General features: G+C 44.9%; 1 protein-coding gene across 1 annotated transcript; it reads left to right on the top strand.

The window, feature by feature from the left end:
• Window positions 1-3,091: 3,091 nt before the first annotated feature.
• Window positions 3,092-10,268, top strand: LOC126050180 (G-protein coupled receptor 83-like). Its single transcript, XM_049827732.1, has 4 exons — window positions 3,092-3,469; window positions 6,343-6,468; window positions 8,623-8,756; window positions 9,287-10,268. The coding sequence occupies exons 1-4, from the start codon at window positions 3,092-3,094 to the stop codon at window positions 9,909-9,911; spliced, it is 1,263 nt and encodes a 420-aa protein (XP_049683689.1). The 3' UTR covers window positions 9,912-10,268.
• Window positions 10,269-14,461: the final 4,193 nt, after the last annotated feature.

The raw sequence follows: 14,461 nt of genomic DNA, 5'->3' as shown, positions 1-14,461 counted from the left end.
GGTAAAACTCGTGTTACCAAGTGATGCGGGCTGAGCAGATCTTTTCCTCCCCAGAAGCCAAACCTTAGCGTACCTGCATAGAAAAGCATTCTCCAAAGCACCTGGTGTCCTTACGCCCCAGAACACTGTCACGGTGTAAAAGGCCTCTGAATGCCTTTTAAAGGAAATGCAGTTTGGAGTGTTGCTTCCACCTGTGGTTGCAGCTGCGGCAGTGCCGGTGGGACTGGGCTGGGTGAGCAGAGGCAAGGCATGGTGCAGGCTCTCAGCAGGCTGCGGTCCCTCCCGGCTCTCTGCACACCGGGCACTACAGCGGAATGCTGCTGCTCGGCAGGTCCGGACATCCCAAAGCTTGCCTGCCTTTCCCTGTCTTCAGATGCAGTCTACTGTAGGTTTTGCTATCACCGTGACATTAAGCTGTTCTGCACAGTCAACAGCCCCTAAGTTAAATATAGTTGTGATTTTGAATGGTTAGCATCTATCTGAATTAGAGCTGTTTTATTTAATTCATTACTGGGGTAGTCACTCCATTATCACTAAACATGGTTTATTTATTAAGTCTTATTATCAAGTCCATGAAATGTCCTGCAAGATTTCTGTGCCTGTTCATCCTATGTTTTCTGAGTCACATAAGATGTACTAGTCATTGCAAATGAAGAGGAATATAGTGTCCTCAGTGCATTAAAGCAAATATAAAAAAGGAAAAAATTCCCAAATCATGGATTTCAAGGACTGTCCAAACTTATTTACAACACACCTTTTGAGTGAAAGAAAAAAAATCTAGGGGTTGATATATAGCTCTCATTTTTTTCTATTTTTTTTTTACAAAACCTGTATTTAAAACAGAAAAGTGTAAACTTAGCTGTATAGGGAACAGGAATCTTTCAAAAGGCTGCCGGATGCAACAGGCACATTGAAGGAACTTTTCCACACTTAGACTTGGGAATTATAGCTGTTGAATTTTCTCCCTCTGGACAAGGCTCAAGCACTGAATCTTCCCATCTAATCCAGCTGTTTTCAACTCTGAATGGCAAAGAAGAGCCATTTTCTTTTTCAAGCCAGAAATCTCATTATTGCACCAGAAGACCTTGTTTTAGGTTTTGCTATAATCTGTGCGGCCCCACCTCTCTGCAGCATGGTCCCCTGGGGACCCTGGCCTGGGAGGACAGAGGATGCTCTTGGAGGCACAGCCAGTTTCTCTGTGGGTTGCTCTGTGGACCTCCGTCGTGTGTTCCAAAGCAGAAATGGCTCAAAAGTGGGAGCAGTTCTGAGCAGCAGCTTCCTCTTGAGCAGCTCTCACAACCTTTCCCTGCTGGCCCATGCTTGGCACCAGCAACGGAGCTGGGAGAAGGACGGACAGAGACACAGACAAGAAGCTGAAAATGTACCTTTGGAGGAGCGTGATAGGATCTTTTGCATTAGGAAAATGTTTAATGTAATGGCCTTGTATTCTTGGTATTTCTATTATGCCCTCTTATGAAGTCTTTACACACCTCATAAATATGAAATATAGTAATCTGCAGGGACCCGTAGGGACAATTTTATTCAGCTTTGCAAGCTCAATACTCTGGTAATGAAAGCATTTTCTTCACATCTTCATGGGAGCAGACAGGGACAAGCATTTTAATGTGTATACCTACTAAAACTGTGGTAACACAGCCTGGGGAGACAGATAGCATTACTATCATGATTTGGCTCATCATTAAGTACTGCCCGGTAATGAAGATGAATCATGTCTTTAGAAGCCATTTCTTCAAAATTAGCTTAAATTAAGGTGCAAGAGTGACCAGCCCAAATGCAAACCTGCCTGTTCCCTGCTCAGCCCCTTCTGCCCGCCCTGCAGCCCGGTGCTGCCTGACTCCCCCCACCCCAGGGTGCGGGAGCCTACTGCAGGAAGGCAGCACAGAAAGGCTCTTCGCATCTGAGTTTCTGAACTTGGAGCCAGAGGCTGCTTTGCAAATGACTCTGTCTGCAAAGGAAGGGAAGGGGAAGAGAAGGGATTCCCACCCATGTTGCTGCTTTCTGCTGCTGCTCTCCCCTGTTCCTGGCTCAGTGCACAGAAGACCAGGCTGTGGCAGGAGTCTCCCTGGACACCCAGCAGCACCCTGAAACTTCTGTTCTTGTTTTCAGGTTGCGTTTCATGTTTTACACTGTCCTCTAAAACGTGGGAGAGCGAGAAGGGGATGGTGCCAGGCGCAAAGCTGGGACCTCTCTGGAGGCAGAAATCCTCGGATGTTCTCTGTCTACTAAAACTCTGGAACAGAGAGAAAGATGCTGCCAATTAGTAAAGATGCTTCACCCCATGTAGCTGTTGTGCTGGGAGGAAGAGGAGAGAGGAGACAGGGAAGATCAGGGCACATCCACTCTCTCTGTATTTTGCTGCTCTGCTAGACCTGCACATCAGAGTCTCCCATCGTCTATGTGTGGGGTTGCAATACACCTCAGGATAAACTAGGAAGAGATACGCTATTGGCTATTTGCTAGGCGGTGTGTCATCTGGCAGGCTGTATATATCACAGGGAAAGCAGGGACCACTCAGCCTCTGAGCAAAGCTGCTTCAGTGTATAGCTCAGAGATACTTTGTGAATGAAAAGAAAAGGGAAAGGCAGCCCTTGCTTTTCTGATTCTGACAAGCTCTGAAAACTCTTGGGAAACAGAGACTTGATGGATGAAGGACTATGTGGAAAAACAATAAAGGAGATTTCGAAGGAGAAGTTGCAGGAGAGAAGCAGAGCAGTGCCCAAAAGGAAATATTCACTAGCATTTCTTCCTAGGTGCAGAGAGAAAGTGTTTGGGGATCTCTGATATTTCAGCATCTGAATCAGCTTCTGTATGTAAGACGTGCAGGACTGAAAAAGGACAGCAGCTGGAGAGTCCCTGGAGCAAAGCTCACAGGTAATCAACACAGGAAGAAGGACCCATTTATCAACTTTTGTAAGTAGTTTGCAACCACGGGGCAGATTTTTAAAATACAAGCACATGTTCCCTCCTGCAACAACTGACTTTAGCACCTGAGCTGCCCAGAAGGAGGGCAGAGAGGAACATGCAGCCTGCCCAGGGAAACAGGCAGCGCTGGAGCTTTGCTTCCCGAGCCATGAGCAGGCACACGTGGTTCCCTTTGCAGTACATCTCCAAGCCCTTCTGGAGAGCGGAGAATCACAACACGACCAACTTCTTCTCTGCACTGTATGGCTTCCCTAATCAATCCTTCTTCCACAGTGGTTTGGACCTGGAGGACCTGGGGGACTTTGACAGCGGGACCAAGTATGAGGGTGAGTCCCAGAGCCGGACAGTGAAGGCGCTGCTGATAGTAGCCTACTCTGTGATCATCTGCATCTCGCTCTTCGGCAACATCCTGGTGTGCCATGTGGTGATCAAGAACAAAAGGATGCACTCCGCCACCAGCCTCTTCATCGTCAACCTGGCCGTTGCCGACGTGATGATCACCATTTTGAACACCCCCTTCACGCTGGTGAGCATCTGGCTTGTCTGTGTTCTGCTGGTGTCTGTCTGTGCCTGTCAGCTGTGTACACGTGTACTGAATGGCCAATAACAGGCTAATATGCAGAGTTTCTTTTTGCCTCCCCACTCCCCCGGCTACTTCTGCCTCCTGAACAAGATGCAGTCGTGCCCTCCCTCTCCCCAACACCCCCTCGCAGGCAGGCAGGGCTCGGTGAGCAGAGCCGGGGCACTTGTGCCCCCACCTCGCAATCCGGTTGGGAGGCGACGCTCCTCTGCAGCTTTCCTCCCTCTTCCAGGACGGTGGCAAAGCTCGGATGTCGAAGTGCTATTTGTCTTTTGATGGGGAAGGAAGCGGGGACAAGTTTGACACTAGAAAGTTCAATTAACTGCCAATTTCTTATGGAAATGATGCAAACAAGGTCAGTCCTTGTGAAGATGATTGCAAGGGAGACTGCTAGGTCTGTGCTGAGCTGTGTCAGCTTGGCATGGCTCTTGGGCGCTACAAACTGTGCTTCTTGGGGCTGATTGTCCTTTGTTTATTTTCAGTTACTAAATAATATAAAACATAAAAAAATTATTAAAAGAATGAGGTGGGAAGAATTAAATGGATTCATTTCTTGCTCCACTGTCACAATCTATAACAACGTGTAAGTAGGACTCTCTGTATAGCTGAATTTGAGACAGCCCTCTGGTTCGAAAGCATCCCAAATACTCCTGCTTCAATCCTTGCCCAGAGCTGTCCATAGTGTTCTTCTGCCTTCCAAAATCAGTCCCTGAATTATCGGTTTGGATTCACCCTTTCTTAAATTGGTCCTGTTTCTTTGGTGGGATTTCTCTGTCTTGCTCTGATGGGTGGAGAATGGATTGAGAGCAGCCCTGAGGAGAAGGACTTGGGGGTACTGGTTGATGAGAAGCTCAACATGACCTGGCAATGTGCGTTTGCAGCCCAGAAAGCCAACCATACCCTGGGCTGCATCTGAAGAAGCGTAACCAGTAGGTTGAGGCAGGTGATTCTCCTCCTCTGCTCTGCTCTGTGAGCCCCCACCTGGAGTACGGCATCCAGCTCTGGGGCACCCAGCACAAGAAGGACATGGACCTGTTGGAGTGAGTCCAGAGGAAGGTCACCGAGATGATCAGAGGGCTGGAGCACCTTTCCTATGAGGACAGGCTGAGAGAGCTGGGGCTGTTCAGCCTGGAGAACAGAAGGCTCCAGGCTGACCTTAGAGCAGCCCCCCAATACCTAACGGGGCCGTACAAGAAAGCTAGAGAGGGACTTTTTACAAGGGCGTGCAGTGATTGGACAAGGGGTAATGGTTTTAAAATGAATGTGGGTAGATTTAGATTAGATGTAGGGAAGAAGTTGTTTACAGTGAGGGTGGTGAGGCACTGGAACAGGTTGCCCAGAGAAACTGTGGATGCCCTGGAAGTGTTCAAGGCCAGGTTGGATGGGGCTTGGAGCAACCTGGTCTGGTGGAAGGTGTCCCTGCCCATAGCAGGGGGGCTGGAACTAGATGATCTTCAAGGTCCCTTCCAACCCAAACTGTTCTGTGATTCTATGATTTGCATCCTGTAATCTGTTCGGGGAAAGGATAATGCCCTCTTGTGTGTTTGCACAGCAACAGTCACACATTAGGCAAGAGTAATTAATTAATTGTAATCTCTCATAGCAAAGAGCTTTGCATTAACTTCAAAGAAAAACAGCATATTGCTACACATTCAGTGACAAGAGTCATTACTACTAGAGTTGTCTCTATAGGGAAATTAATTAGATTAATTGAAAACCATTAGCTAGTCTTGACTAATTTTCTGTGTGGACAGATGTTTTGTAGTAAATGTGCTCTATTTCAAATTAGCTTAATCTGCTTCCAGAATGAGTCACATTAATTTGTAATAAATATTGCGCAGTCAGGAATAACAAGGGAGTGAGACAACAACCGTTATTTGGAATAATCTCCTCTGCAGAAAAGCCACACTAAGTAACACCTCTCTGGGAACTTATAAGAAATACCATGCTGCCCTTGCCACTGCAGTCTCAGGGAGGCTTTAAACTCCCCCTGCCTCCCTCCACTCCCAAGAGCGGCTGGATTCATGCCCAGGTGGAGATGGCTCCCATACCTGCAGAGGTCAGATCAATGAGGAAGGCAGCGCAGCTGGTGAAGTGTGTGTGAGTTGCTTTTTCAACTGGAGGGTAAATTTTTCCTCTCTGTTTGTATACCTTAATTGACACCTCTGAAATTGCTGTTGATGCATCTCACACAACGTGGTAAGAGCAGACTTTGGCTTAGAGACCAGTGCGTGAGCAAGACCCTGCCACCCAGCTTCATGTCCTGCTTTTGAGTGCAGCTGGTAGCTGCAGACTCCAGGAAGAGTATAGACACAGGGCAGGTAGGCAGGTATGCTCCACAGACAGGCAGTCCCTAACTCAGAAGTGTTACCTTGCTATTTCAATGCCCTCAATGATTTTTTCTTCCATTAATTTATCTCACTAAGTTTTGAACCCATGCAACTTTCAGCATCCACAAATTCAAATGTGCAACTGTTTTTAAGAAAGCAAGATACTGTTTTTCCCTGCAGAGCCTCATCAAGGAGTTGAGCTAAGACTTCTTTACTTTTTTCAGAAGGGCCATGTTACGTGTCCACATGTACGTGCACACACATGGAGCACTACTCAAGCGGATTTGTTTGCGCAGCCTAATAAACCCCACCTCTGTTTCAGAGCCTCTTGCATAGTCACTGTTTCCCCAGAAAAAACTGAGTATAATGCATCTACAAAGCATAAGGAAACTATATTAAAGCATTTCTTCCTTACCATGTTCCTGTGAAGCCTATTTGCTACTCTTCAGATAATGCACACTTTTTAATCCAATTTTGTCTGTTCTTCAGGTGCGGTTTGTAAGCAGTACCTGGGTTTTTGGAAAGCTGATGTGTCATATAAGCCGGTTTGTTCAGTACTGCTCCGTTCACGTGTCTGTGCTGACCCTTGCTGCCATCGCTCTGGATCGGCATCAGGTATGTGATGTACATCACCCCTATGTTTGCTAGAAAATAAGGCACTAAATAAGTAGTTTCTTCCCTTTCAAATCCCATTACCTGAAAACTTGCATTGTCTTGGGAATCAAGGAATGGAGGGGAGAACTCTAGTTTTCATGGCAGTGGCCAAAAAACCCCATGTTTTTTTACAGTGAGGGTGATCAAACACTGGAATTGCTGCCCAGAATGGTTGTGGAGTTTCTGCCCTTGGAGATATTCAAAACCAAACCAGAAACAGTCCTGGGCAGCCTGCTCTAGCTGACCCTGCTTTGCGCAGGGCGTTGGACTAGATGAGCTCCAGGAGCCCCTGCCTACCTCAGCTGCTCTGCGGAGTACAGCCCTGAAAGCAAGGCAGGAATATATTCTGAAGTTCAAATGCCAGCAAACCAATGCATTATCTCAGCACGTATTTATGAAGAGTCTTACAGTTTTTAGGCTTGTCCCATTATTTTGGGATGCCTAAGACTGGAAGCAGTGAGAACTACGTTAGCACATTCAGTTCAAAGTAAGAAATTCTCCTCTCCTACCCCTGCCCCGATAATTTCTGGCACATACCAACTAGGAAAACCTTACAGGTCAAGCAATGAGTGCAAACCGAAGGGTTTCCTTGAAGTATAATACAGTTTGTAATTTTTGCTTAAGCTGATAAATGCTGTGCACTGGGAGAACAGGTCCTGCAAGGTGCGCTCTCAGGTAGACTGTATTTTTCTTGCAGTGCTGGAGTCAATGAAATGGTTGTTACTGAAAAGCAATTTCACATGATAAATGACACGGCTAGATGAAGTTCAGAACAATAATGGATTCCACTCTGTTTGGGATGTGCCCCATCTGGTGTCAGAAAATTACAGTGACTGCCAGAGTATAGATATCCATTTCTGTCTTACCACAAAAACTTTGGTAGTCTGCCCATTCTATGTGCAACATTGCAACTCCTGAAAGCAAAGTATTTTGATAATGATTCATTTTAATCAGTAGATTCTGGGTTGATTGTAAGGCATGGCTAGGTTTCAAGAAGTGTTTCTTTAATTAAGGGCAAATGCAATACCTGCCTTTAAATGCAGTGGAGTAGGTTCCTCAGAACTGGGATTAGCTAGTACGGTCCAAGGAGATAAAAACAGAAATAAGGAGATGTCACTGAGCAAAAAGAAATCAACACTTGCCTTTCAAAATATTGCTAGTCCTGAGAGGTACCAGAGTAGACAGATATCCAGGGGAGTTGTAGAGGCTCGATTAAGTAGATACTTAAAATGACACTAGAAAAGATATGCAAAAAATACCAAAGACTTCATCAGACAAGAGATCATTTGGATGACATGATAGGTCTATATTTAATTATTTTTCATTGCCTAATATAATCATCCATAGTGCATGTAGCTCAACAGATACCTAACCATCATGATCTCTGAAGTCAAGCTGATGAGTGACACTGAGCGTGTTTCTCTGCTCAGGGCACTGGGCCATCAGTAACACTCAATACTTGCATAATTCCTTGCATTTTCCAGCCCTTTTACTCTCTGAAGTCCTGTAAAATGAGTCTCTCCTTTCTGTCTTTTAACACTGGAGGGATGCAGAGCTGCTGCAGCGCTTCGAACTGCAATGCGAGGCTCAAAGAGTGACCAAGATGTTGTCAGATAAAGTAGACTTTCTTAGCAGCAAACACATGGAGTACACCATGCTGTAGCCAGTACTGCACAGGGTAAACTGAATATAAAAGAGATCAGCCTTCAAGTTTGTTCATGCTATGTTGGCCAAGGATTACATTCAACCATGGTTCTCAAGCATCTTGTCACTCTGTTTTGCGAATTGACCAAATGCCAAATGTTGTGAGCCCCATGGTTGTCATCTGTATTGGAGACCTTGTCTCTAGTAATTAGGAGACTTTTTCCACTCCCTATAGTACAAACCAGAGCAGTGCCTTGGCTTTCAACTTCTGCCACACTTAATGTCTATGCTGAGCATTCCTTGCTGTACTGGAAAGCATGCATGCTGTTTGCTTCTTACTCAGTGATCAGCATGAAATGCTTGCTCCTGGACATGGATAAAGCAAAGATGCACTTTTTTTTTCTAAAGCTTGCAGATTGTTTTTATCAACTGAAGACATTTTAAATCCTCAGGATTGCTTGTTCTCTGCAGGTTATCATGCACCCTCTCAAGCCGCGCATGTCCATGGTGAAAGGAGGGATTTGCATCATTATCATCTGGGTTATGGCCAGCTGCTTCTCACTGCCTCATGCTATTTATCAGACTTTGACAAGATTTTATATTGGGTAAGACATTTACATGGTGCTTTTTTTTTATATGACATATGCAGCTTAATCAAAGCCCCACAGATTCTAAGGCACACATCTCTCCATCTGTGTTATTAGAAAAGGAAGTATGGTGAAACAGAGAAGTCTTCCTTCTCTTTGGCTAGCTGGTGTGTTACTCATGAAAGGACAATGAAAATCAGTGGAATTGCTTTCAGGTTTGTTTGTTGGTTGATTTTGGCTGAGAGATTCAGCCCTGTAATTTGAAGAAGGCACAGAAGAAAGGTGCTCTTCATCATTAGAGGGCACAGATGTCAATACGGATTATTTTTTTCTTTTCCTGGTGATGTGTTTACAATATCTTCACTGGGGCCAAAGGTCAAACTTAAAGCAAAATTTTCCATTCAAAGTGGCACTTGCCTATGTTACTGAATGAGTTCTGCTATCTATACCTTTACTGAAACCTGTAAAAACGTCTAAGATATTTGTCCTCCGGGTGTTGTGTGCAGCTGGTAGTGGAATTGACAGTTCTTTCTCTCTGTGATCTTCAGAAACAGAACAATACGAATGGTCTGCCTCCCCAGCTTCCCTCCTCCTGCTGATCTTTTCTGGAAGTATTTGGACTTGACTACTTTTGTTCTCTTGTATGTCCTGCCCTTGCTTGTGATCTCCATCACATATACCATGGTGGCCAAGAAGCTCTGGCTGAGAAATGCCATCGGGGACCTCACCATGGAGCAATACTATGCCCATCAACGGAAAAAGAAGATGACACTGAAGATGTTGATGGTGGTGGTGATTGTGTTTGCAGTCTGCTGGTTCCCCCTGAACTGCTATGTGGTGTTGATCTCCTGTAGGGCCATCCACAGTAGCAATGCTCTGTACTTTGCTTTTCACTGGTTTGCCATGAGCAGCACTTGCTACAATCCCTTCATTTACTGTTGGCTGAATGAGAGCTTCAGATCTGAGTTGAAGTCCTTGCTCTGTGTGTGCCGGCAAAGGAGTGCAGCACAGAGTCACGCTCTGCAGTCCATCTCCCCTGCTTTCAGGCACGCCTGGGTTGAGAACTGCCATTATAAAAGAGGCAGCACCTGCCAGAAGGCAAGGGCATCTTCCCAGAGAAACTCTGTGAAGACAGACATATCCAGTGTTCAGCCAATTGTGGCAGAAAACTAAACCCTTCATCTGATGGCCAGGCAGCATTGTGTTGTAATTGCAGAATCATGGGAAAAATTGAGTTGGCAAGGACTGCTGGAGACCATCTAGTCCAACCTTCCGCCCAAAGCAAGCTAGCACCAGTTTTCAACTGGGTTGGTCATGACCATGTCCAGTCAGGTTTTCAAAAGTCTCCAGGAATGGACTGCCCATATGTGGGCTCCAGAATGAGGGGTGTCGAGTGAATTTTTCACTGGAACAGTCAGCACAGATTAAGAGACTTCTTTAACAGCACACAAAATCTGTCAAAGCCTAAGCAAACAAGGGGAACCTACACTGATTATACACACGCCAACCGATGCACACTGTTTTAAAGTAGATGGCTGTTTATGCATATAGAAACACTGTATTGATTCTTTCTTTTTATTTATTTGTCATTTGTTCAAGATGAATAACATGTACAGCCATTCTTAAATTTATACCCACAACATCTCAGCCACTTACTCTGCTGTTACAGAAACACCACAGCTCTGCCTGTCCACCTCAGTGTGACCCAGGTGTGTTCCTTGCAGCATGGCAGATGGCCCTGCCTACTGGTAGAGGGGGAAACGTCTCAAAAATCACAACGGAAACACAGCTTAAAAGCAAGACAGCAAAAACTCACTCCATTTTTACAGGTGTTCTTCTTTCAGTGGCTTGTTTTGTTCTGTAAGGATTATTAGTAGTCACCATAAAACACCGCTTATACTGCAGTCTGTGGTCAAGAAATTATGCAAGTGAGCTTATTCTCAAGCACTAGCTAGCTGAGGAGCCAACCCTTCCTTAAACATATACCACCTGCCATTTTGTTAAGGACTAAACTAATGCTCACTCACCGAACACCACCAGACACCCAATAAATAGAAATGGTTCCAGAGGAATTTTTCATTTTTGTGCTTTCCACCATATTTCTTTTTTGATGTATTTCTATTATCTACATAGGAGATACTAAATCTGAAGTAAAATGTTGACAGTCAAAACCATTTTATGGAGCTTGTACCAGTGGAGACACCATTTTGAGTCTGACAGTGTGACAGTCATGTCCACTGGTCCCAGCAAGTTAAGCTGGTTGACTTCAGGGTAACTCCCCAAGATGGGTGACAACGGCCTGTTGGGTACGTTTGGAGGAGGCCCTCAGGGACTGATGGATTTCGGAGACCAACCTCCCTCCCTCCCCTTCCAAATCAGGGATGGTCACCTGGCAGGCTAGGGCTGGGAACTGGGCTGTGACCGGTTTCTCTGGCACTGGGAGCGCAGGCTCACTGTAGGCAAGCAAACTGGGGCTCTCGCTCTGTGTGTGAGGAAGGATGGATGGCAGCCTCACATAAGGGCTAGTAGGTCCACACAAATATGCCACACAAATATGTCTCTTTACCTATTCCATGAAAAACTTCATGGTTAAGCATAAAAACTGTATGCAAGCACTCAGAGGCGGTAAGGTCTGAACTGCCTTGCCAGGATGTATATGGAGACAAGGGGTGTTGGGCAGTAGGTACCTGTTCTGCTGATATATGTCGGGCTTCATTATAGTCTCTAGGTTTTCCCTCAAGAATGTCTCACATCATTATATTTCCTAAGAAAATGGTATATTGCCATGTTTTAACACTATTAATTGAAATTTCTTTAGACTAAAGTCTAAATTATTTTCAGTTGCAATAATATTTTATTTTTTACCAGTCCTCAAGAACTGTGTCCTTCGTGGCTTCAGTGTCAGACTGGCAGCCCTTGCCCAGTGTGTCAGCCTGTCTGTCCTGGAGTTAACCCACCGGGCAGCAGCAATAACTGCTTGGCAGCTGCTGAACAGAGCATCCTGCTTTGCCTGAGGTGGAACCTGCAATGTAGATCTAAATGTTGCGAAAATATGCAGTTTTTAGAACCAAAAGGCATTAGAGAGGAAAAGCTGGCACTAGATAAAAGAGTTCATTTGTAAACCTTTATATACTCCCCTGCTCAATAAAACTGAACATCTGATCATGTGCCACAGCAATTGCCTCAAATACTGATACTTGCCTTCCTGCTGCTCTTGGTGACCGAGCGCTTTCAGCAGCATTTATCCTGTTTTGAGCAGTGGCTCCCCATACGTAATGAAATAGCTGAGACGCCTCGGCACGTGGGCAAGCGGGCCTGCAGTGCCTGGATAGCCGGTGCAGGCAGCTGCTGGTCTGACAGGACACAGTGGGAGCCAGCCCCAGCTTTTCAGAGCTGGGTTTGGATCAGCAGTGAGAAATATCAAGTGGGAGCATGCGGCCAACTTCAAGCCAATGGCTGTGAAAATTCACCGAAGTTGCATTTCTCTTCCTTGGAAAGAATAATCAGTTTCTTTATTTCTGTCCATTCAGTGCTGGCTTGGCCTTTGTGATTGCAAAGGATTTAGCCTCAAAAGACAGCGAAAGGAAAATGAGTTTCATCCTTCCTATGCAAAGTAACACTAACTACACTTCTACAGCTTGGCATTTCCCCCAAAGACTGGCAGTTTGCTACAGTTGCAAACTTGAGTGAAAGACTATTTAAATTTGGAAATCAAGATGCTTTGATAGGTACAAAAATGTTGACGTGTGACGTGAGAATGTTATTTGCATCTAAAAAAGAAACTGTGAAGCTCAGGAAAGAGTAGCAGGAATCTTGCTTCTTCCTAAGATAATTGTGGGAAGGGGAGAGGACAGAAGCACACTAGACAAGGAACAGAGACGTCACGCGGCTTGAGATACTGCAAAACACACCGGCATTTCCAATGCTAGTCCTTCAAGTAAGTGCTCCCCTCTTACAAACAGCTATCACTTCTCCCTACCCCACGTCTGCAGGAGTTACTCTGCTGAAGGATACATGTAGGGGAGGAAATTTAATTAGAAAACTCTCTTCAGAGAACAAACACCCAAGACTCCAATATCTTCTCTGATTCACCTACAAGAAATGTGTTTAGCAGACTTTCTCCTGTGGGCTTTACGTGTGAGCCTTTATTTAGTTTATGCTAATAAAGAAGTGTTAAGTGGAGATCTGAATGGAGCTGGCATGGTGGAGGCAGGCATCTGAGTCTTTCATTTTATGTTACAAGTAAATAACAGCATAAACCTGATATTACTACTAAGTTGGGGTTTTTACTGTGTGGAAAACTTGAAATTTGTACCACTGCAAATGGTGTTTCCATAATGTAACTGTCTAGAGGGTTTCTATAAACAAGATGTCTCTTGTTAAAAACCCAAACAAACCACAAACCCAAATACAACATTGTGAAAGTGAGTAATTTAATGAAACATCTTCTCCTTCAAATGTTTTTCTTTTTACATTGGAAAAATCCAATTAAATTAAATAATGCAGCTTGCATGGATATCCCACCACACTCCCAGACAACTGCTAGAACTGATTACTCTGGAACAAATAAAACAAACCGAGTCGACTCATCTTTTTAGCAGGACAGCAAGCTGGGTCTGGCTTCCTTCAGCCTTTGCATGGAGGGATGCACAGTGTACCCCAAGGTCAAGTCCACAGCTTGGCTGTGTGACAGCAGCATGTGTGCAGAGATGTCCCTCACCTGGCAAGGTTTCTCTAAGGGACAGTTTGCTCCCAGATAGAAAACTGATGTTCATTTCCTAACTGCACACCCTATGCTAATCCTTACACAAACAGTGCTTTCTTCAGTAAGAATCTGCAGTTGGGCAATGTTGAGCTGCCTTAAAAAAATATTATTTCCTTGAGGTGATTGTCAAAAGCTTACATTTTTGTAAAAGTCTGGCAAACTTCGCCATCATTATATGCAACTTTCCACTGGATGCTCTTGCTTTAATATGAGCTCTGTTAAAGTTTCCATATGGTTGTAATATAGCAAGATTTGATTCACCAACATTTTTGGGGGGCTGATAACAGCCAAATAAAACACCTGGTTTAGGACCCTTTCTCTCCTGTGGGTTTTGTGTAACTTCTAAGTTTTCAAAGGGAGATACTTCCTCTTTCAAGAGGATTAACAAGAAAGCATAGACTGCTGCTCCTAACAGTCTCAAAAACATGACCAAAACTTATGTCTGCATGTTTTGACATCTTTTGGCATGAAAAGCCCTTTGCAAAAAGCAGAGCTATGATTACGCAGATACAGGGTCAGTGGTAGATGTGTGCCGAATATAAATGCTATTTAATTCCCATGCACTTTATTGCAGCTCCATGCAGTAAATAGTTGGTCTTGGCAGCACTCCTCATCACCTAGGTGCCTCAGTCCAGAGAGGAACATGGATGGGCACGTCTAACTTGAATTTAATTTTTATTCTCCAATAAACACTTCCGTGAGGGGAAGCACAGCCCGATTTCTCGTGCATTTCTCCCAAGTGGTCCTGCCAGGATCTTCAGCCGTTTCATGGGTCCCCTTCCCCTTGCTGGGGACCTTGCTCTCTCCCACACCTGCCACCAAGCAAATAGGGTAGGAAGTGTGCACCACACTGAGGCACCACTGTGACACCTCTGTCACACTTCTTTGAAACTGGTTAATGAAGTCGTATGTGGTTTGAAGGAACTGCTCTGTAACAATACATGCAGCGTGATCATGT

This window comes from Accipiter gentilis, chromosome 24, assembly GCF_929443795.1.
Source record: "Accipiter gentilis chromosome 24, bAccGen1.1, whole genome shotgun sequence".
In the NCBI taxonomy this organism is placed as follows: domain Eukaryota; kingdom Metazoa; phylum Chordata; class Aves; order Accipitriformes; family Accipitridae; genus Astur; species Astur gentilis.
The sequence above is the reverse complement of the archived record's forward strand: the minus strand, read 5'-3'. Positions and strand labels throughout refer to the sequence as shown.

Excerpts from the sequence above, each read along its gene's own strand:
- LOC126050180 (XM_049827732.1), top strand. The coding sequence starts at position 3,092 with ATGAGCAGGCACACGTGGTTCCCTTTGCAGTACATCTCCAAGCCCTTC. Across the intron at positions 3,470-6,342 it reads TGAACACCCCCTTCACGCTG|GTGCGGTTTGTAAGCAGTAC; the intron begins GTGAGCATCTGG and ends TCTGTTCTTCAG. Across the intron at positions 8,757-9,286 it reads TTGACAAGATTTTATATTGG|AAACAGAACAATACGAATGG; the intron begins GTAAGACATTTA and ends TGTGATCTTCAG.